Source organism: Emys orbicularis, chromosome 9 (genome assembly GCF_028017835.1).
Source record: "Emys orbicularis isolate rEmyOrb1 chromosome 9, rEmyOrb1.hap1, whole genome shotgun sequence".
In the NCBI taxonomy this organism is placed as follows: Eukaryota; Metazoa; Chordata; order Testudines; family Emydidae; genus Emys; species Emys orbicularis.
The window spans coordinates 74424819-74448937 of record NC_088691.1 but is presented as its reverse complement, the minus strand read 5'-3'; the positions used below and the strand labels follow the sequence as shown (position 1 = coordinate 74448937).

General features: G+C 40.6%; 1 protein-coding gene across 2 annotated transcripts in view; it reads left to right on the top strand.

Annotated features, from left to right (window-relative positions):
* ATR (ATR serine/threonine kinase) overlaps window positions 1-24119 on the top strand; it is an 80182-nt gene that overhangs the window by 15317 nt on the left and 40746 nt on the right. For both annotated transcript variants that reach the window (XM_065410739.1, XM_065410738.1), the window contains 14 exons: window positions 594-746; window positions 3159-3357; window positions 4290-4549; window positions 5613-5803; window positions 5916-6016; window positions 6804-6975; window positions 7736-7906; window positions 8983-9177; window positions 9568-9753; window positions 10344-10436; window positions 15381-15511; window positions 15698-15841; window positions 17522-17615; window positions 18902-19027. In XM_065410739.1, coding sequence (XP_065266811.1) covers window positions 594-746; window positions 3159-3357; window positions 4290-4549; window positions 5613-5803; window positions 5916-6016; window positions 6804-6975; window positions 7736-7906; window positions 8983-9177; window positions 9568-9753; window positions 10344-10436; window positions 15381-15511; window positions 15698-15841; window positions 17522-17615; window positions 18902-19027 — 2216 coding nt within the window. The remainder of the gene's footprint in view (window positions 1-593; window positions 747-3158; window positions 3358-4289; window positions 4550-5612; window positions 5804-5915; window positions 6017-6803; window positions 6976-7735; window positions 7907-8982; window positions 9178-9567; window positions 9754-10343; window positions 10437-15380; window positions 15512-15697; window positions 15842-17521; window positions 17616-18901; window positions 19028-24119) is intronic.

Genomic DNA, 24119 nt, shown 5'->3' with positions numbered 1-24119 from the left:
CCAGCTAGCTCCAGCGGGCTGCTCTTCCTGCAAGCAGTGGACAAAGCAGGAGGCTGCCAAATGACGTTCGAAGGGAGCATTGCACAACTGTAAATGAGCATGTTCCCTAATTGATCAGCAACGAAACAACGTTAACCGGGACGACTTTAAGTGAGGAGTTACTGTACACAATAGGAATCCTAGTTGCATTAAAGGCAGTTTCATCAACTGGGAGGTTGTGGGAAGACTTTTCTTTGTGGAATGCATCCGTCTTGAAAACTAATAAACTGTTTCCTTTTTCATTTGTGTGTGCTTCTGTTGTCTCTCTTCTTCTTTGGCCAAAACCGATGTGTGGACAGTGACTGTGCCTAAGAAATGAACTTTGTAGATGGTACTTTTTCACATAACTTTAGAATGTTTTGCTCTAATACATAATTGCTTTACTGTTTCATTTCTAAAATGCAGAATTCTGATAACATGGGTGGATTGGTACTATACTTCTCTTTAGGAAAATATAATGTATTCTACTCTGTAACTAAATAAAGTATAATATACACATCCATTTTGTAAGCCATGTAGACTAACAAATATGGTTTTATGTGGGTTTTCCCTAGGGAAGAGCCATCTTAATGATCAGATTCTTGAAAATGTATGTGGAATGTTATCTCTGCCATGGATATATGGCCATTCTGATGACTCTTCTTTCAAGCTGTCTCCTTTCAGCTCAGATCTTCTAGATCTGAGCCAACAGATTGCAAATAGTTTCTGTAAGTATGGATACCATATTAGAGCTCTTCTATGATTGCACATTTGTGTATTTAATATGCTGCATATACATTGCTGTTCCTTTCATATGGGCTTCATAAATCCATTTGCTAGTGACAAACAGGAAGCATAACTTGGTATGTACCAGGCCTTACCTATCAACTTATGTTCAACATAAAATTTCACTGAAGATTCTAGCCCATATGATTGTATGGGTAATCTTCTGAATGTGAACTGGTGCAATGTTGTATCCATGAATATCCAGTCAGTCTGACACAATAGAGAACAGTGAACTGGCCAACCAAATCCTCAAATCTGTATCTCTTTCCAGCCATATGTTGCATTTGAGAGGAGGCGTTTAAAGTGCCAGAAAGCTATCATAGAAGATTAGGGTTGGAAGAGACCTCAGGAGGTCATCTAGTCCAACCCCCTGCTCAAAGCAGGACCAACCCCAACTAAATCATCCCAGTCAGGGCTTTGTCAAGCCGGGCCTTAAAAACCTCTAAGGATGGAGATTCCACCACCTTGCTAGGTAACCCATTCCAGTGCTTCACCACCCTCTTAATGAAATAGTTTTTCCTAATATCCAACCTAGACCTCCGCCACTGCAATTTGAGACCATTGCTTCTTGCTCTGTCATCTGCCACCACTGGGAACAGCCTAGCTCCATCCTCTTTCGAACCCTCCTTCAAGTAGTTGGAGGCTGCTATCAAATCCCCCCCTCACTCTTCTGCAGTCTAAATGAGCCCAGTTCCCTCAGCCTCTTCTTGTAAGTCATGTGCCCCAGCCCCCTAATCGTTCTCGTTGCCCTCCTCTGGCCTGTCTCCAATTTCTCCACATCCTTTCTGTAGTGGAGGGCCCAAAACTGGATGCAGTACTCCAAATGTGGCCTCACCAGTGCTGAATAGAGGGGAATAATCACGTCCCTCGATCTTCTGGCAGTTCTCCTACTAATGCAGCCCAATAGGCCATTAGCCTTCTTGGCAACAAGGGCACACTGTTGACTCATATCCAGCTTCTCATCCACTGTAATCCCCAGGTCCCTTTCTGCAGAACTGCCGCTTAGCCAGTCGGTTCCTAGCCTGTAGCAGTGCATGGGATTCTTCCATCCTAAGTGTAGGACTCTGCACTTGTCCTTGTTGAACCTCATCAGATTTCTTTTGGCTCAGTCTTCCAAGCTAGCTGGTTTCTTTATGATTTATAAGGACTCCCAAGTCTATCTCTCTTTTTAGTAGTAAGTGCGTTAGTTGTCTCTTTAGATACCAATACATCACCAAACAGCTTCTGCAAGGACTGTGTCACCTACAAATATGGAATTATTAGAGGAACACCTCTGAACATGTATAAGCATGTTAAATGGTAAAAATAGAGTTGATGCAGTAGTAAGGTTTGGGGAAGAAGTTTCTTACAATGTTAACTTGGCCACACCGTATACCTTTGTTTTATGGCCTGTGTTAATTGTTAAGGCTGCAAGTTTGTCACGGAGGTCATGGAAGTCACGGATTCCGTGACTTTCTGTGACTTCTGCAGCAGCTGGTGTTGACCAGGGGCTGCCTGAGCGGCCAGCAGCAGCAGTTTGGGAGTGTGGGAGGGGGCTCAGGGCTAGGGGCAGGGGTGTGTGTGGCGTGCTTACCTGGGGTGGGGGGGCCCCCTGAAGCTCCTAGGTGGCGGAGGGGCGTCTTTGTGCTGAGCGCTGCCTGCCCCCGCAGCTCCCATTGGCTATGCTTGTGGTGGGATCAGCGGAGGAGCCCCTGCCTCTGCCACCTAGGAGCTGCAGGAACAGAGCCGGTAGGAAACCCCACCAACACCCCCAGCACCAGCGCGGGTCCCGGGTCACCTCCCCCAGCACCCTCAGTGCCCCCGGACCGCCTCCTCTCCCCTCCCCCCCAGCGTGGGTCCCGGGTCACCACCCCCAGCACCCGCAGCGCCCCCGGACCGCCTCCTCCCCCCCAAGCACCGCCACCCAAGTTTTAGTCATAGTGGGTATTTTTAGTAAAAGTCATGAACAGGTCACTGAGCCCATGAATTTTTGTTTACGGCCGGTGACCTGTCCATGACTTTTACTAAAAATACCCATGACTAAAACATAGCCTAATATGAGAACAATATGGCTAGGTTAACACTGCATGAGGGGAAAAAAATAGCTTATTTAAATGAGAGAGCAAAGATTAAAACAGAAGGAATGGTGTATATAAACCATAGCATATTAAGTCTGTTTGCGAAACCTGAGACATAGGTGTGCCTTGTATTAATTGCCTTAAAGAAATTGTCTCATATTTCTACAGTATATTTTCTTTCCACCAGTTTGTCTTGTTCTTTCTATCCTATTGGCAACAACAAAGAATTAATAGTATTCAAAGCCTTATGTAATGTTTGATTTTTGTTTTGTTTTTTCTCCCTCTTCTCCTCCATAGCACCTCAAACTCAGTCACACTGTGTATTCCTTCTGTCTCTGTTCCCAAAAAACATATGTTTGGATTGGAGAAAATGTGTTTACCATTGGGCACTACAGAGTCCCCATGAAGTCATCCGAGCTAGTTGTGTTAAAGGATTCCCTGTCTTCCTGCACCAATTAAGTGTGAAATCCTACAGCATAATTCCCAAATCTCTCTTGTATGTATTAGTGCTGCTTTCACTTTTCCGATTACATGCTTGAAAAAGAAAACTAGTGCAGGAATGTTAGTGTTGGTGGATTGTTATTTTATTATTTATTTATATAGCATCCAAAATGTACTAGGGATCTCTCAGAACATATAAAAGACACATTCTCTGCCCATCAATCTTAGTCTAGATCAGGGGTAGGCAACCTTTCAGAAATGGTGTGCCGACTCTTCATTTATTCACTCTAATTAAAGGTTTCGCGTGCCAGTAATACACGTTAACATTTTTAGAAGGTCTCTTTCTATAAGTCTATAATATATAACTAAACTATTGTTGTATATAAAGTAAATAAGGTTTTTTAAATGTTTAAGAAGCTTCATTTAAAATTAAATTAAAATGCAGAGCCCCCCAGACCGGTGGCCAGGACCCGGGCAGTGTGAGTGCCACTGAAAATCAGCTCGCGTGCCACCTTCGGCACACGTGCCATAGGTTGCCTACCCCTGGTCTAGATAAACAAAAACAAACATGGGGAAGGGGGTTCATTGTGCAACAAACTGTGAAAGAAGTTATGCTTGTGCCTCATAGCTTTTTATACAGTCCCATTCTGTTTTCTTTCACCTGTCCCCCTCCCATGTACCTGCCTTACCCTCTGCCCAATTTTGCACATGCAGCCTGCCTATTCCTGTGCTAGTATACCAGATTAAAGATACCTTCTTTCTCCATCTACATTCTACCCTGTCCACCTCCCTTGTAGATTTAGCACAGAGTTTGAGTCAGTGATAAAAAAGAAAAACAAATAGCCATTATAGAGAGCAACTATTTATGTAAACACTTTTTAAAATTTAACTTGTTAAATATATGGAAATTATTGAATGTATTGCATATAAATTGCAAATGACTCATTAAGTGATATACTGAAGATTTTTTTTCTTCTTTCATTACAGAGACCAAATCAATGATGTTTCTGAGTTAGTCAAGAAGGCTTGTGCCAGTATTGCTGGGAAATTAGCTTGCTGTCTTGCTGGGACATTTAATTTAAGTCCTCAATTAACAGAACCTGATATTGAGCATGTAACTTATGATATTTTATGTAGCAGCCTCACGGTGATCTCTGCTCATGAAAATACATGTTCAGTGAAAGCCTCCATTTTCAAGCCATTTTTTAATCTTCTTGAAAGCAAAGTACCTAGTTCAGTAAAGCTAGGTAAAGTGATTTTATTTTTTTTCTTAGCCTTCACACTCTTATGTAGTATACTAAAATTACTTGCACTGTCCTTTTTCGCCACCCGACTTCTGTGTTGTATTCCTTCTATCAACCTGCAACTTGTACAGTAGGTGAGAAGAAGAGTGTTTGCGTATGGTCTGACAACACAACTTATGTGTTGGTAAGTCTGACGTGTGATACCTCACCGCTGAGTGCCCTCAACTCGTGTTGAAGTCAATGAGGATTGTGGTTGCTTAGCATTTAGCACTAAAGGGCCTCTCCTTAATTGTTAATTTGTATCTTCTATTTAATACCTTTCACTAATTCCACTCTTTTTGGTCTTTTTTGTCTCCCATCCCATTTTCTCAATCTTTATTTGCTTTCTTTTAAGTATGTTATAAATTAATAGTAGACCTCCTTCCCAAATAGGTCAAGCACTTGACTTTTGAAATGGTGGATGAATATGCAAGCTTTCTGGAAGCACGAATATACAAGCTTTCTGGAAGCAAAGAGAAATTGTGCTCATGATATTTTCCATTGGCTCTAGCTGGCAGAAGCAAAAAAAATGAATGCTTGACATATCATATCAGCTTCTGTTCCTCAACCCACACAACTGACATCTTAATATTTTTATTGGCTAACGTACAGTCAGCATTCACAAAATAGTTATGGTGATGCACAGTGTAAGCAAACTACAGTAGCCACTTGTGTATTTCTGTACACCATATTGCTCAACAAATGTCACTATAGATATATAAACATGAACTTTCAAGCATGGTTAACTTAGTATCAGATGTTAGTTGTAGATGTTAAGTCCAATTAAATCTAATATCTACTGTAGTTACTCATTCTGTACCTTTCAGTAGAAGTCTAACATTTGATATAAATCTGAATTATAAATAGCCATTTTGTTTGACACTTTTTTTAATAGCTTTATGAAATATAAAACAGGCTGTTTGATGTTTTTGTATATTATTTTATCATTAATTATTCTGGTATGTTTTTAAAAGAATTAAACACTTATCTTCCTTTTCCTTCTTCAACCCATTTCTCTCTCCCTTAGCATTTATAGAGAATATACCTCATCTTTGCAAACATCTGGACTTTAGAGATGATGAATCGGATGTAAAGATTCTTGTTGGAGCTTTACTAAATCTAATGGAAGATCCAGATAAAGATGTAAGAGTGGCATTCAGTGACAATATCAGGAACATATTGGCATCCTTGGACTCCGAGGAAGGATTCATAAAAGAGGTGAACCCAAGACTTCTTTTCTGATGCCAAAAATGCAAAACTGTTACAACAAAAACAATCTTGTTTAACTAATATGTTGAATACTTTGTCCATTTCAAATTTGTTTTTTCAGCTTTTTGTTTCAAGAATGAAAGAGGCCTATACAAATGCTAAAATTTCAAGAAATAATGAGTTGAAGGATACATTAATTCTAACAACAGGGGATATTGGAAGGTACCTTTTGGTTGTATGTTTTATTTTGAACCATTCGTAAGTATTTTCGGTTTATAGTTCCGAGAAACTTGTTGCACAGGTGTGAATACAAGAATAATACTCTTCAGAGCCCCATCTTTGCAGATACATCCACACAGGCAGACCCTTGCATCTGTACTGAGCCTTGGTGTATTCACTAGGGTTCCACGTGGAAGGGTCTTCTGTCATAGGTCCAATTGTGTAGGGTCAGAGCCCAAGTGACAGTATTTTTTTTCTTTAGGAAAAGATAGCATTATAATTTGGTTTTGGAAGGATTCAATTTTTATTGAGAAAAGTTGATTTCACTGTACACACACAAACTGACAAATATTTCCACATATGATTATGGTTACGGTTCAGTATTTACCTTTTGGAATCTCATTGTCTACTATCACTAAATAATTCTTGTCTGACATCCCATAATTTCCTAAAAGTGTGAAAATTTAAATTGATAAAATAAAGATATTATCCTTCAAAATTAATTTTAAAAGTTCAATTCTGCCAAGCCTAATTATAATTAATAAAGACAAGTCCATTCAAAGAGTAAGTCTTTATACTAAATGATGATTAAATACTATATATTCATATTTGTTGAAATCATCTGTTCTTTACCATGGCATCCATTTTGTGTACAATAGGAGATTATATAAAAATACAGTGACAAATTGTATTTATCATGGTAACCTGCATATGTTAGAGGTAGTCTGACTAGTGTTGTAACTAGCATTTCATGCTAACAGTGTAATTTTTTTCTGCTCACTTTTGAAAGGGCAGCGAAAGGGGATTTGGTGCCATTTGCGCTCTTGCATTTGTTGCACTGTTTGTTGTCAAAGTCAGCATCCGTGGCTGGAGCAGCATATACGGAAATTAGAGCACTGGCTGCCGCCAAGTCTATAAAACTGCAAGCCCTTTTCAGTCAGTACAAGAAACCTATCTGTCAGGTGAGGAAAAAGAGTATTACTTTCGGGAGCACACATTATATTGCTAGGTTGCAAAGGAAAACATTGCCTCACAGATGTGAATTTGTGTGGCAATGTTTTCCTCATTCACTTTTAAAAGTGGTGCTGAAAGTAAAATTTAAAAAAAAGCTTTTGTTTTATGTAGAGTACAAATAGGAGGAGTTCTATTTGACATAATTTTCTAAAAGAAATTAACCTTTTCAAGGAAGACTGGGACTCTTACTTTTGACTGGGTTTGTGACACCAGCAGTGTCATTCTGTTTCCCTCTCATGTCCCAGCTCCCTAAGTATTGAAATAATAGAACCACATAATCTTTTGCATTATATGGCACACTTCCTCTACTTTTAAAATTGATATTACATTTGATCTTATGTTACACTCATAATGCAACAGTGATTTTTCCCACAGGTTATTTAAAAGGTTAAGTTCTTTTCAGTTTTTATATATTCCCAGAAGGCAGTAATGTAACATCAGTTTCTAGCTGGATGACATGCCACCATTAAGGTTTCCAAAGTAAATTTTTTAAACTACAACTTGAGTATCGTCAAATGTAATGATCCATGGTTTTCAGTTTTGGTCATCCTCAATTTAGTGTAAATAGAAGAAAAATGTAGACAGGAAGAAAGAGAAGCTAAAACTTTTATCCTTAGATTAAGTGCTTGGCTGTATATCTTTGTTGAGTGTGGATTTTATGTTCTGGAGGTGGAAAACTAATATTGAAAGTTATCTTTTAATGTTTAGTTTCTAGTGGAATCCCTGCACTCCAGCCAGATGGCAGTACTTTCTAACACTCCATGCCAGAGTAATGAGCTACAAAAACAAGAGGCTGCTCATCAGAGAAGGATGGCCCTGGACACGTTATCTGAAATTGCCAATGTATTTGATTTCCCAGACCTCAACCGCTTTCTGTCTGTGAGTTGATAGGTTTTTTACTTCTGAATTTTGTGAGCTTGGATTTTTTTTTAAATTTTAGTCCACTATCTTCCTGTAAATCTTGTAACTCTGGATTTGTTTCTTAACCCCCTCCTCCTCTAATTATTGGTAGCTATAAATTGGGATAATTTAGAATTGCTGCTGGCAATTTAAGCAGGGAGGAGATGTTCAATCCAGAAACTGCGGCATATTGAGTGGTTCAGAGTCTGAGGGGAGGCAAACTACCCAAGTATTAAACAAAAGTACTCATTTATTATTTATTGGCTTCTGCAGCTTCTGAGTGGATAAGATGTTCAATCAAAAGTCTCTGTTTTGAGCCCATTTTTTGAGCCCTCATTCAGGATATTTTTCCCCCTTCTCTCTAAGTAACCTTCTGTTCTTTGTTTCAAGCAGAAAATACCAAGATGCTTTGGTTAAATAACATCTTCATTTGTTGCCCTCCTTAATATAAACACTGCTTATTTTCTTTAAGGTCAAAGAGCTTATCTATATTGCCCTGCAGATCGGACTACAAGAGTATGAATAGCAGTGCACACCAAAGTTCTGCGCTGTAACTTCCCGTGTGGCTGCTGCAGATGTGAACTATAAGTTCCTAGTTTGCATTAATGTTGTCCTGTTTGAAGAGGACTACTTTAATATGAACTAGGAACATAGCCAAAGTTTTCACACAAGCTCAAACTTTTTTGATCAGCATCTGGTTTGTTGGTAGTGGGGAAATGTGCAACAGTTGGACAGGACAAAGTGTTCTGGCTGTGGTTTGTTTGTTCTTGTTTTCCTCTAGATTTCCTTTTGTTGAGAGGTTAACTAGACGAACTATACTTTCACTTGCCATTTGTATGGATTCATATCTCCTATTATTGCAGCCCTATGAAATTACTCTTTTTCCATTAGTCTTTCCATGACTAAGATATTTTCCTCTCTAGTATCCCTGTTGAGTCGCTCTCACTAAGTCAACCTTAAATCAAGATAATAGGTGTACAGGTATAATTTCATATTAGCATACCAAGATTAAATACAGATTTTTTTCTGTAAGTGTTGTGCTTTTAATTTATCAGCGAACCCTGCAAGTTCTACTGCCTGACCTTGCTGCCAAGGCTAGTCCTGCAGCGTCTGCACTTATTCGAACCATAGCAAAACAGCTGAATGTAAACCGAAGAGAAATCTTAATCAACAACTTCAAATACATCTTTTCCCACTTGGTCTGTTCCTGTTCTAAGGATGAGCTGGAGCGAGCACTTCACTACCTCAAGGTAACTTGAGCATTTGCCAGCTTTACATGTGCAGATTAGGAGCAATAATAGATGACAAGCTGGGGATATTTTTTCCTCTTTAAACACAATATATTAAATACATGAGAAGTTATTACACCAATTTCGTTTTCTAAATGTATTTTTTGTATATGGAGAATAGTTTTGTCAGCTTATAGTCAGTCCCTTTTGGTTGTGAACAAATTTCTTCTGAGCTGGCAGCTAAATTTAGAGCTCTACCTTGGAAGGTTTGAATTGTCTGTTATATGAATGTAAGTTTTTTCTTAGAGCTATTGGACTCAAAGGTTCTTTCCATAAGACAATCTACCTTGTATTGTATATCTTGAGTATAATAACATTTGTTTTTTCTCTGCTGTTGGTATTGATTTATAGAATGAAACAGAAATAGAACTGGGCAGCTTGTTGAGACAAGACTACCAGGGATTGCATAATGAATTATTGCTACGTATAGGAGAGCACTATCAGCAGGTCTTCAATGGTTTGTCAATATTGGCTTCATTTGCATCGAATGATGATCTGTATCAGGGACCCAGAGACATAACATCACCTGAGCTAATGGTAAGGAGAAATAAGTTACATCTGTTTTTAATTCAACAATCTCACTCTCCACTGTGAGGAAGGGGAAAGGAAGTGTAGTAAATTTTGAGCACCTCTTAAAAATTAATATATAAAAACCTGAAGAAATTTTAATATTTCAGTACCCTACATTAAATAGAACTTCTGTAATGTGGAGACAAAACACACAAATAAGTATAAAAACGCACAACCTGTTGAAGAAACTTCCATATAATAGAAGTAGTAGAACGGTGTCTGTGCAGCCAGTGATATTTCTGTAAATGCCTTTCTCAAAGTAAATTATATATATATATTGGAGGATCTTTGTTTGCCCTTTGGGATGTGTGTTAGGTTATCTTAATAGATTCCCTTTTTATTTTACCATAAAGATGTGCTTACAGTGAAATGTCTTTCCATTCACTTTATGCAGTCAGGCAAAATGTGAAACCTGACATGCTGTTCAAAAATTATTAATATGCTGTGAAACTTACTTAAACAAGGAACTATAATGGATAAATTGTCTCAATTTAATATTTAATCTCTAAATATTTCAGAATGTCTTATTGGTAAAAGTTTATTATTTATTTTTTTAGGCTGATTATCTACAACCTAAATTGCTGGGTATCTTGGCCTTTTTTAACATGCAGTTATTGAGCTCCAGTGTTGGCGTTGAAGATAAGAAAATGGTGAGTGAACATCAGTTTGAACTGTAAAACAAGGACAAGTATGCAGTGTTTTCAGGCAACATGATGGCCAACACAGTAAGCTGCCTTGCAAGGATTAAGTTGTTGCTTTGAAATTGGTATTAAGCTCATGGCAAAATCTGAAAATTCTGCAATTCTGAGGCAATACCTTTTAGCCATGAGAAACGTGCCAGGTTCTCTCTTAAGCAGCCCTTTCTGGCAGATGAGTGGTGCTGACCGTTTCTGTGGAGCTGCTTCCAGTTGAAATGAAATAACCTCTGCCTTGCCAAATCTAAAGGTCACCTTTGCATCTCTTTCCCGCTTTTGATATTGTAGAGTTCTTTTTGAGATACTCTCATCTTTACATTATATGGCTCTGTCCTTGCTTGATTTGCCTCTTAACTTAGGTGAACACTCCTTCCACCTTATCTATATTGACTCCTCTTCTTCCCCCTCTCTGTTGTTCCTAGAAGTCTGTCCTCCCATGATCTCTTGTCTTGCTTCCAGCCTGATGATTCTCAAATCTTCCTCTGGACCCAGACGTTTCCTCCATAGTCTGGGCTCACATTTCTTCCTGTCTTTCTGATATCTCCTGGATATTCTGCCACTCTCTCAAATGTAACAAGGCTAAAACATCTGCTGAGGTTTCGCAGCTATATACTCTTTCTCTGCCTCCTTCACCATAACCATTGACAGCTCCACTATTTTCCTAGTCATTCAAGCTCACTAATTCAGTTCCACTCTGTTGTTTTTTCCCCAACTAGTCTCTTGTCAAATCTTATTACTCTCCCGCTATAACATTTCTAAAATCTGTCCCCTCTTCTATCCCACTGTTGATTCATGACAGGGTTCTCTGTCTCTTTTGCCTGGACTGCTGTAGTCACCACTTCCTCTGGCCTTACTGACTCTTCCTTCAGTCTATCAAACATGTTGCCGCTAGAGTAACCTTGTTTTTGTTGTCACCCCTTGAATCCCTTTGTTGGCTTCCTGTCTATTTGAACATCAAGTGTAAACTTCTTCTCACTTTCTAGGTGCTGCATAAATCTACCCCTGCTTACATCTCAGCCTTTGCTTCACCTGCCCTACGTTCTGTCTCCGCTCCACTGAATCTTTCCATTCATGTCTTTTATGGCCCTTTTTGTCTGGAATGACCTCTTTGTGGCAAGCATCTTCACTCTGTGCCTTTTAAAATCTATATTTAAAAATCTCCTTTCATCTAATTTTCATGATTTACCTCTGAAGTTATTTGCATATTGTTCCTTGCCCTAACTTATTCCTGAATTTCTTCTTTCATGCTTCATACACGCTTAACATTCTTTATCTATTGTAATCCTCATCCTTCTCTTCCCTTTCTTTGTCATTTCTTATCTGTCTCTCTCGTGCCTTGAAGAGCTTACATTCTAAAGTAATCATATTTTTTTATTTGTTTAAAGTGCCATGCATACTAAGGGCACTATATAAGTATTAAACAATTCTCCAGCATGAGGACCTCTAGAAAGGGGGGGGGGAGTGAAATTTGGGGAGCCTGGAAGATTCTTTCCCTGCTTCTTAAAATGTGAAGGGAAAATTCATTATTTTCTGAATAGAACATTTTTATACAAAGGGAATTTATTACACATGCTTACAGAAGGTAATGCTTAATGGAAAGATTATGTGGATCTTGTGAAATGTAAAAAGAAAAATGTTGTGTTCTGTTTATACCATTTAGGAGAATGACCATGTCCAAAGTTTGAAGTTTTAAAGGGAAAAAGTAAAATGAATATTTACTTAAGGATTTATATTTCCATTCTTTTATAATAGAAATTTGCTAGTCGTCTGGTTATTGTTCCCCAGAGATTACATAAAGAAAGACTGTAAATTCTGTAATGGTGGAGGCTTATGGCTCGTATTCTTATTGTTGCAAACGATTTTCTTCTTTGAGAGAAGAATTCATTGTGATGCTTATATAATGGCATGATTACAGAATTATTGTGGACTTCCAGAAAACTTTATATGTCAGTATTTCCCTTTATTAAATTGCTGAGAATTCTACAAAGTACTAAAATGGAGGATGGGAGGTTTAGAAACCTTAGCTGCAGTTCTTTTTTGGTGTCCAGTGGCGGGGAGTCTCCCCTTCCCCTTCCCCCCCCATGATTTGGTTTGCTTATAGAGTCATTCCTTGCTTGTGGCACACAGGGAATTCTCCAAAGAAGACAAAACAAACAAAAAGGTTCTTTTCTCTCTCCCTCCCCTGAGACAGGGATAATCAGAATAAAAAAGAGACAAAGGTGGTGCAATCTTTTTTGTCACCCTTTTGGGGTTTGGCTTATCTGCAGGTATAGCGTCTTTAATCAGGGTTAGGATCTGCCTTCAGCCCTTTCTTTTGGGTCACTCCCACTTTAAACCTGGTCCATGCAGTCTCAGGAGTTGCAAGGTCTGTGACTGTCTTCTTCTATGTTGATCTGTCCCTTTAGCTTGCAGTCTCTGGGCACGTCTTCACTACCCGCCGGATCGGTGGATAGCAATCGATCTATTGGGGATCGACTTATCGCGTCTAGTGAAGGCGCAATAAAATTGATCCCCGATGGCTCTGCCGTCGACTCCGGAAATCCACCGCGGCAAGAGGCGGAAGCGGAGTCGACGGCGGCGCGGCAGCAGTCGACTCGCCGCCGTCCTCACAGCCGGGTAAGTCGACCTAAAATACGCAACTTCAGCTATGCTATTCATGTAGCTGAAGTTGCGTATCTTAGGTCGACCCCCCACCCCACCCCGTAGTGTAGACCTAGCCCTGAGATACAGCAGGCTTCTCCCTAGTCATCATCCCTTCCTCTGTCAGGCTTTGCCTTTTTAAGCTTTCTCTCTCCAGGCAGAGCAAACCTTTCTAGGTGTGCCTGGTTAGTGCTGGCTGAGCCCAGAAGAACTTGTTAGCCTTCTCTTATTAGAGGGAGGGTGTGCCCCCTCACAAATCCTAGAAAACTATTGGACAGAGTAACCTCCATATGTGCTATGTAGTCATTATAACCATAAGCTGCAAGGAGGGATGACAGCAGTAAAGCTTCTCTTCAACAGTTAGTGTTCAGCATTGAGAAGACCATGATCAAGGTGGTGACAACCACTATATTACTTTGAGCAGCAAAAAGATCTTGAAGAAAGTTCTGAAGTCTTGAAGATAAAACTGTTATAGGAGTATGAGACAAGCAGTATAGTGATGAATGAAAGTCCTTAATAATTAGCTGAGTAACTAAAATGAGACTGGATTTCAAATTCCAATACAAATTCTCTGCATGATGGCTGCCCTTCCTTTACAATCAACTCACTGAAATACTATAATAGTTGTATGTGATTGAAATCTCTTCAGGTCAAAGAGCCCTTTACATAAGAACATAAGAAAGGCCGTACCGGGTCAGACCAAAGGTCCATCTAGCCCAGTATCCTGTCTACCGACTGTGGCCAATGCCAGGTGCCCCAGAGGGAGTGAACCTAACAGGCAATGATCAAGTGATCTCTCTCCTGCCATCCATCTCCACCCTCTGACAGACAGAGGCTAGGGACACCATTCCTTACCCGTCCTGGCTAATAGCCATTAATGGACTTAACCACCATGAATTTATCCAGTTCTCTTTTAAACTCTGTTATAGTCCTAGCCTTCACAACCTCCTCAGGTAAGGAGTTCCACAAGTTGACTGTGCGCTGCGTGAAGAAGAACTTCCTTTTATTTGATTTAAACCTGCTGCCTATTAATTTCATTTGATGACCCCTAGTTCTTGTATTATGGGAATAAGTAAATAACTTTTCCTTATCCACTTTCTCCACATCACTCATGATTTTATATACCTCTATCATATCCCCCCTTAGTCTCCTCTTTTCCAAGCTGAAGAGTCCTAGCCTCTTTAATCTCTCCTCGTATGGGACCCGTTCCAACCCCTTAATCATTTTAGTTGCCCTTTTCTGAACCTTTTCTAGTGCCAGTATATCTTTTTTGAGATGAGGAGACCACATCTGTACGCAGTATTCGAGATGAGGGCATACCATCGATTTATATAAGGGCAATAATATATTCTCAGTCTTATTCTCTATCCCCTTTTTAATGATTCCTAACATCCTGTTTGCTTTTTTGACCGCCTCTGCACACTGCGTGGACATTTTCAGAGAACTATCCACGATGACTCCAAGATCTTTTTCCTGACTTTTTGTAGCTAAATTAGCCCCCATCATATTGTATGTATAGTTGGGGTTATTTTTTCCAATGTGCATTACTTTACATTTATCCACATTAAATTTCATTTGCCATTTTGTTGCCCAATCACTTAGTTTTGTGAGATCTTTTTGAAGTTCTTCACAGTCTGCTTTGGTCTTAACTATCTTTAGCAGTTTAGTATCATCTGCAAATTTTGCCACCTCACTGTTTACCCCTTTCTCCAGATCATTTATGAATAAGTTGAATAGGATTGGTCCGAGGACTGACCTTTGGGGAACACCACTAGTTACCCCTCTCCATTTTGAGAATTTACCATTAATTCCTACTCTTTGTTCCCTATCTTTTAACCAGTTCTCAATCCATGAAAGGACCTTCCCTTTTATCCCATGGCAGCTTAATTTACATAAGAGCCTTTGGTGAGGGACCTTGTCAAAGGCTTTCTGGAAATCTAAGTACACTATGTCCACTTACTATGTTTACTCAATAGCCTTGCTATTGCAGCTAATCAAGACACTATTGTATACAAATACAATAGGAATTTGGAAGTTGCTTTAATGGTTTCAAAGAAAATGGTGTGTGGTTTTAATTTTGACCATAAAGTTTTAAATTAATGTTAATTAAATTAATGATTTAACAACTAAACTCTTGTATAAAACTTTCAGCTGCAAATTATGGACAAAAGTTAACATCTAACAGTTAATTTCTTATTTCACTGTACAATTAATTTATCAAATATCTATTTTGTTCAAGAGAGCTTTCCTTATTTTCAGGCCTTAAGCAGTTTGATGTCTTTAATGAAGCTTATGGGTTCCAAACATATCAGTTCAGTGAGAGTGAAGATGATGACTACACTGAGAACAGGCTTAAGATACAAGGATGACTTTCCAGAGTTATGCTGCAGGTGAATTGACAATGTACTCAGACAGCAACTTATTTCAAATTCTGTGTATGGGTGTTCTGGTGTATACCTATAGCTCATGAAACTAAAATTATTTTAAATACTTAGTGTTTGCATGTCATGATTCACTTAAAATGCCCATATGCAGAAAAAAATATTTATTTTTTGTTGTTTTTCCTTTTCATTTAGATCATGGGACTGTTTTGTTCGATGCCTGGATCACGCTTACCTTGGCTCCCTGCTCAGTCATGTGATAGTAGCTTTGTTGCCCCTCATACATGTCCAGCCAAAAGAAACTGCAGCAATATTTTATTTTCTCATAGTTGAGAACAGGTATTGTGACTGGAAATATTTTGCATATGCATTAGTGGCTCAAGTATGATAGTGGGAGTGGTAGCAACCCTTATATTAAAACTGTCTAATAATGGTAAGGTTTTTTTGTAGTGTAAAGGTGTTTTTCAAGAGTTCTAACACCTCCATAACATGCAGCAGACTTTGAAATTTGGGAGCAGATGCTCCTGTGAGGTGTCTTTATGTTGGCCAAGCCTTAACAAATTTTCATGAAGTCACGTTCCAATCTGTTGAAAGATTGCCATTTTCCTGCCTGTGTATTTCTTAATACAGCTTGTTCCTGGCTTGCTGCCAAAATCCATTGATAATTCCATTAGCATTGCACATACACTGTCCCATTGTCTTGCCTCTGTCATTTTGTCTGTGGCATGCTATGACAATGGTGGTCACCCCTGTTAGTGCTGGTTTCCCCCATCAAACTGTCTTTGGACTAAGGGGAAGATGTACTGGGCTGGGAACCAAAGGCCCATGGGTTCTAGACTTGTTTGTTCCAGTGACAGGTGTTAATAATTCTGTGCCCTTCACAACCATGTTATTGAGTATGGCCTCCTTTCCCACTGAGAGGTCATACAAACTGGGAATAGAATCCAGGTCTCTAATATGATAGACCCAAGTCTTAGTAATTAGCCATACTATATTTCAGAAAAAATCTTCCAAATCTTAGTCAAGAACTATGTTGCCTATAAAACAGTGGTGGGCAACCTCCAGCCCACGGGCCGCACACAGCCCATCAGGGTAATCTGCTGGCGGGCCACCAGATCGTTTGTTTACATTTGCACGGCCACCCGCAGTTCCCAGTGGTCGCGGTTCGCTGTTCCTGGCCAACGGGAAGCACTATAGGTTAAGCAATCGTTGGAGCACATTGGTTTGCTATATTGGTTCACATTGGGTAGATATGTTTTGTGTGTGTTTTCCCAGAATGGGAAGCAAAACAAAACTAGATTATTCTCACCCTTCTCCCAGTTCCCAGGAGGAGGAGAGTTTCACCTCTCTGAGGGAATATCTACACTGCAGCTGGGAGGGTTGTTCCCCGCTTGAGTGAACAGGCGAGCGTTAGCTCTGCTTGAGCTATTTTTCTAAATGTAGCAGCGTGGTCAGGGGTAGCACAGATGGCACCTCAGGCTAGCTGCCTGAATACACACCTGCCTAGTTGTTTTGGGTACATACTGAAGCAGCTAGCCTGAGCCACTGCCCATGCTACCGCTGGCTACACAGCTATGTTTAGCACACTAGTTTAAGCAGAGCTAGCGTGTCTGTCTACCTGAGCTGAGAAGCATGGTCCCAGCTGCAGTGTAGACGTACCTCGAGAGGGATTGAGTGATGGATGGAGAAGCTAAAATGCTCCCACGGTTGGAAAGAATTATCTTTTAAGAGACCAAGTTGATTATGGGAGGGGGAAAGAACACTTATTTCAGATAAAGTCCAGTAGCCAGAGAAGTAATTTTTTTTTTTTTTAATTAGGTTAACTAATTAAATGAAAACTTATTTCTAACATATTGAATGCATTTTATCCTATTTTTCACCAAAGCTCTGTTCTTCTATTGTTACTACATTTTATTACTTTATTTTGATAGCCTTGTAAGATTTTCTGACCCAAATTTAATTTGTACTAATTTCTTTATCTTTGTAATATTTATTTTAAAAACAACACCACATTATTAGAGATGCAGTACAAGACTTTCTTCATGAAATATATTTTCTTCCTGACCATCCTGAACTGAAAGAAATTCAAATAGTCCTTCAGGAATATAGAAAGGTACAGCTTTAATATTTTTATGTACCAAAAGAATTAATGATGTAAACCCAGGTGTGGCAATATAGTATTGTATGTTATACTGATAATATATTATGGGTGAGATTTTTAAAGCAATCTAGGGAATTTAGCCAACACGTTTTCACTTAATTTTAATGTAATGGAAGATGTGTCTCTAAATCCCTTACTGTTTTGAAAATCTCAACCATTGTGCTTCTCTTTGAAGAGAATGCGTGTTCACAAAATGGCAGGCTAATACGGTAAAAATCTAGATATATGCATGTGTACATTTCGTAATTGAAATGAAGCATTATCCTTTGGTCAGTGAAGGAAACTGGAAACAGAGAGACTACTGGATTCAGTTCCTAGCTCTGCCACAATTCTCTGTATGATGTTGTGGAAACTGAAGTTAAGTTACTTGCCCAGCTATACAATGGAGATAATACTTATACAGATAAAGGAAAACTTGGTAATGTGTACCACACAATAGAGCCAGATTCTCATTGACACATTACACTCCCAGAGTAGTGTAAGAGTTAATATTTCTATAATTTTTGACTTCCCTGTATCTTATGTGCTTTATTTAATATTCTTCATAATCTTAAAAACACTTCACTCCTTACCAGCTTAGCTTTTAACAATGAATATCTTGTTAGAAAAACTACCAAATACTATCATATTTCAGAATATGAAATCCTAAACTGGTCCCTATAATATATCATCTTATAATGATGAATACTGTGAAGAAAACCATTGTTTTTTGGAATGGCCTTTTGCCCTTGATCCAAAATAGCCCAAATTTGTTATTTGCAGGGCACAGTGCAGGGCCTATTTCTTTTGCCTCGCCTTGGAAAGGCGTTACAAGGGGTGTGTGTGTGTGTGTGCGTGCGTGCGCCGGGCCGGGAAGAAGTACCTGTATGAAGAGTTACTGTTTGGTAGGAGTAGTGAGCTGATTAAAATAAATAGTATTTCATTTGGTAATGTGAAATTCTTGGCAGGGTGCTCAGGGCCTGTGTATGGGAACTCTTTAGTGTTCTAAATTGAAAGAAAATAAAACTAAAAACCTTCTGTCAATATGACACCTTTTATGAGAACAAAATTAATTTAAATATGTTTTCCTCCCACTGTGAGCAAACAAAAAATTATGGGGTATGGATATGGGTTTAGGAGACTTCTACTTTAAAAGGTGGCTGATGTGTATTTTCTCATGTTTTTGAGGTGTTTGGAGATTTTAACCATGTTCCTGATGTGGTTAATCATTGTGCTATACGCTGTGTATTTTTGTTCAGGAGTCCTCCAAAAGCACTGACCTGCAGCCAACACTTCAGCTATCCATGAAAGCTATTCAGCATGAGAATGTAGATGTTCGTATCCACGCGCTGACCAGTCTGAAGGAAACCTTGTATAGAAATCAGGTATAAAAAGCTGTTATGATGAATGCAGTTAAAGATGAACTATGATACTGTCTGGACCAACAGTATCATTTTCCTTTATCTTGGGATGCTGTTTTCTCTTACAATAAGCAGCAAGGTAGATGAGGTGTCTTTGTATTCTCAGTTTACCCATATAGATGTCCTTTGACTTCAGAATGGGTGAGGTGGTAGGTTCCCATCTAACTTTCTCTTTTAACAGGGTTTTCAAACCCTACTTTTTGTGTGGGATCCTTGCTGAATCAGAACTGAATGAGCTGTTCAGAAGTAAACACGTTCTCTTCCTCTAGTGCTAGCCCAGCATTGCAAGAAATAAATCAATCCAGAACTGAAGAGGGATTTTGTAATGGGACTGTTACTGGGAAAAGTAATCTGCTATTTTTTGTTCTGTTAAAGCGTTTTCTGGCTTAGCAGGCTGCGTTAACAAATCCATGATCAATTGCAGACTCTCAAATGTAGATTTTTCTTTTTTCTGTAAGAAAAAGTTTTCTTAAAACCTAATATGAAGGTATCTGCTCCTGGGCTTATCGTAGAACCATAGAAATGTAGGACTGAAAGGGGCCTCGATAGGTTATCAAGTCCATCCCCTGCACTAAGGCAGGATTAAGCATTATCTAGTCCATCCCTGACAGGTGTTTGTCTAATCTTGTTTTAAAAGCCTCCAATGACAGAGAATCCACAACCTCCCTAGGTAATTTGTTCCAGTGCTTAACTACAGCTGGGAAATTTTTCCTAATGTGTAACCTAAATCTCCCTTGCTGAAATTTAAGCACATTACTTCTTGTCCTGTCCTCAGTGGTTAAGGACAACAATTTTATCCTCCTGCTCTTTATAACAACCTTTTATATACTTGAAGACTATTATGTCCCCCCACCCCTCAGTCTTCTCCTTCGACTAAACAAACCCAATTTTCTTCTTCAAGTGATTGCACGTGTGCATCCCCATTCTAGGTGTATGCGTGTCCCGAGCACAGATGCCAGAAATTTTTCCTTCAGTGGTACCCATAGGGGCAGCTTGACCATCCTTTGCTGCCATGCGTTGGTATAAAGCACCTACGCCCTTTCAGTTCCTTTTTACTGCCTGTTACAGTCGCTGGAACTGCTAGCTTGCAAAAGCAAGGATCTCTCAGTGGTAGTAGTCATCTTCTTTCTGAACATAGTTAGTTGTAGTTAGTTTTAGTTCATTTTAGTGAAGTTCTGTAACTTCAGGTTTTTGCGAAATTCTTGTCCATTCCCTGGTGCCAAGGCGGTGCCTTGGTCACCGGGCCTTCTGCCACAAGGCTATGCCCCTGAGCGATCTGCACTCAAGCTGCTTAAAGTGCCTGGGAGAAGCTCATATTGAGGACCATTGTCAAATCTACAAGGACTTTAAGCTTTGCAGAAAGAAGGGTCCTCATGGCAGTGGCACTGAGACCTCCATTGGAGCCAGGCCAGTCAGACTCGGCACCGAGTGCCTCGGTAAGGAGTGCTCCTCCTACTGTACCAGAGTCTCAGCACCGATCACTATCCCCAGTGCATAGAAAAAGGCATAAGAAACAGCCGGCCGAAAGGAGTGATCCCTGGCACTGAAGACTGCCAGGCATGGGGATCAGAGTAGAGCTTGATCTCAGCCAAAACACTTCTCTACTTCAGCACCACAGACGTTGTCACCATTGATGCCAGCACCTATGCAGACACTGTCAAATCCGGTACAGGAAGAGCTGTCTACATCTGTGGCACAGCTAGGTACTAATACTGTCTCGATACCGACCACACTGGAGGCGTTTGCTGCTGCCAGAGACCTTCACTAGCTGTCAGTATCGGTATTGCCGGCAGTACAGAAGTCGATGTTATTGGTGGACAGGAGGGAACCCGCTGGGATTCTTCCATAGTTCGGTACTGTGCCCTTGTGTACCATCAAAAAGGAAACCAGCTATGCTTGCCACAGTGTGGACATCTCCACCATGGCACTGGTCTCTAGTACCGGTGGGAGTAGCACCACAGTGGTCACCAGACAGAGACTCATCTTCTGAGTTGGAGATTGGGTCTTACTCCTTCCATCCAAAGAACTGCTCTTCCCCACTCTTCCAGGCATTTCCACTTGTTTATGGTCCCAGGCACAGGAGTACCATCAAGTGGTTGGCCAGGAGCTCACTGGGGACCTACACCAGTCCATTGGCCCTTTTGGAACCTGTGGGGTTTTCCTCAGGTTTCCAAGGCTTATTCCAGACGCTCCTGTTCGGTGGCCTCGAAAAGAAGGGCGGCATTGTCCCATTGGGCAGCATGTGATCTGGATTCTGGTACCGAGTCCAGTACTGAACAGCAAGAGCCAGCTCAACAGGATCTAGCTGATGCAGAAAGAGAGGAAGAGCTTTCACGGCCAGTGCTGGCCGCCTCCTCTTCTCTAGACAAGGTGGTCTCAGGAGGGGGTATGTTGCCTCTCTCGGATGACTATAAAGCTCCCCAAGAGTTGTTGAAGAGGGTGGCCTTAAATCTGGGCATATAGGTGAAGGTAGTGAAAGAATCCTACCATAGCTTAGTTGACATTTTAGCTGCAGCAGGCTCTTCAAAAGTAGCCCTGCTTCTCAGTGAAGACATTATGGACCCTGTTAAGACCTTGCAGCAGACCCCTGAATCCCTCCCCCTCACTTCAAAAAGGGCTGAACGAAAATACTTTATTCCCACCCAGGGTTCTGAGTTTCTTTATACCTATATCTTCTCCTCCTTCCCTTAATCCCTGGTGGTATCTGCTGCCAATGAGAGAGAGACAAGGTCATCAGGGTGCAATCCCAAAATCAAAAGACTCGTAGAAATTATACTTGTTTGGTAGGAAAGTTTATTTTACCGGGGGGGGGGGGGGGGGGAGTTTACAACTCTGAATTGCAAACTAGCAGCTGCTGCTGGGCAGGTATGATTTTGACATGTGGGACTCTATGCAGAAATTCAAGGACTTACTCCCACAAGAGACCAGGCAAGAGTTCTCCTTGCTAGTGGATTAGGAAAAAATCGGTGGTGAGGGCTTCTTTACAAGCTGCTTTGGATGCGACTGACTCAGCAGCCAGGTCCATGGTTTAAACAGTTGCCGTGCGCAGGAGTTCATGGGTACAGTCCTCGGGACTCCTGCAGGAGGTCCAGCAGACACTTCAAGACCTGCCTTTCGAAGGAGCTTCACTTTTTTAAGAACAGACTGATGCGAAACTTCATGGTCTAAAAGACTTAAAAGCGACTCTTAAGTCCCTTGGATTGTACACCCTAGCTCCTTCAAGGAAGCACTACAGGCCTCAACAGCCTCTCCATTACTCTGTCCCAGCTGCCCATCAGGAGAAGCAGGGGTTTAAGGCGTAGGCCACCACCCCCTTCTACTTCGACATCAATGCCTGGGGTTCTAAGCAGGCGTTTTAATGGGACACTCGAGGACGCCATACCAGTTTCTGTGATGCCAGACCCCGTTTCTCCTTTATTTGCAAACCGCCTTTTCCTTTTTCTCAGTTCGTGGTCATATCACCACGGACTGTTGGGTGTTGAGCACGATGGAAGTGGATACACCCTCCATTTTATTTCTACCCCTCCTTCTCAGCCTTCCTCCTCAGGGACCCCTTTCACAAAGAGCTTCTGGTCCAGGAAGTTTAATTTCTCCTTCATATGAGAGCAGTGGAAGAGGTTCTGCAGAATGTAAGAGGGAAGGGGATCGCCTCCCATTATTTTCTAATCCCAAAAGCCAAGGGAGGTCTCAAACTGATTTTAGATCTGTGTCAGCTAAACAACTATCTTTATTTTCTTAAGTTCCGCATGGTCACATTGGCATCCATTATCCCCTCACTGGATCCCCGAGACTGGTATGCCGCCGTCAATTTAAGAGTGCCTGTTTTCATGTATCGATATATCAAGGACACAGAAGGTTCTTCAGATTCGTAGTGAACCACTCACTACCAATTCACGGTCCTCCCATTCGGCCTGTCTGCAGCTCTGCGGGTGTTCACAAAATGTATGGTGGAAGTGGCGGCTTTTCTGAGGAGGTTAGGGGCATAGGTCTACCCTTATCTAGACGACTGGCTAGTCAGTCAGTCAGTCAGTCCAGGGCTCAAATAGTTTCCAACGTTCGACTTACCAGATCATTTTGAATTCTAATCATGACCTCCAAAGCACTTGCGTACTCTAACAGCTTGGTGTTGTCCACAAATTAAATGTACTCTCTCAGCCATTATCCAAATCATTTATGAAGATATTGAATAGAACTTGACCCAGGACGGATCCCTGTGGGACCCCATTCTATATGCCCTTCCAGCTTGACTGTAAACCATTAGTAACTACTCTGAGTATGTTTTCCAACCAGTTGTGCACCCACCTTATAGTAGGTTTGTCTAGGCTATATTTCCCTAGTTTGCTTGTGAAAAGGTCATGTGAGACAGTGTCAAAAACCTTACTAATGTAAGATATACCACATCTGCTGCCTTCCCCCATCCACAAGGCTTGTTACCCTGTCAAAAAACAATACTAGCTTGGTTTTGCATTATTTGTTCTTAGCAAATTCATGTTAACTGTTTCTTATCACCTTATCTTCTAGGTGCTTACAAATTAATTGATTGATTATTCTCTCCATTTTTGGGTATGAAAGTTAAGCTGACTGGTCTAATTCCCTGGGTTGTCCTTTCCTCCCTTTTTATAGATATTTGCCCTTTTCCAGTCTTCTGGGAGCTCTTCTGTCCTTCATGAATTTTCAAAGACACTCACTAATGGCTCAGCAATCTCTTCAGCTTGTTCCTTGAGTATTCTAGGATGTATTTCATCAGCCCCTGCCAACTTAGACATCTAACTTGACTAATTGCTGGTCTACATTAGAAACTTTGATGGATTCAGCTATGTCCTCTGAGCAATGTAGTTAAGCCAACATATGTCCTAATGTAGGCAGCGCTAGGCTGATGGAAGAATTCTTTACTACAGTGATAGGAGAACCCCTCCCATCAGCATAAGAAATGTCTATTCTTCAAAGCTACAACAGCGCAGCCACAGTAGTGGCTTCAGAATAGATACTTCCAAGCCTGAAAGGAGAGGTTCTCCTGTCAGCATAGGTAATCAATCTCCCTGAGAGGTGGTAGCTA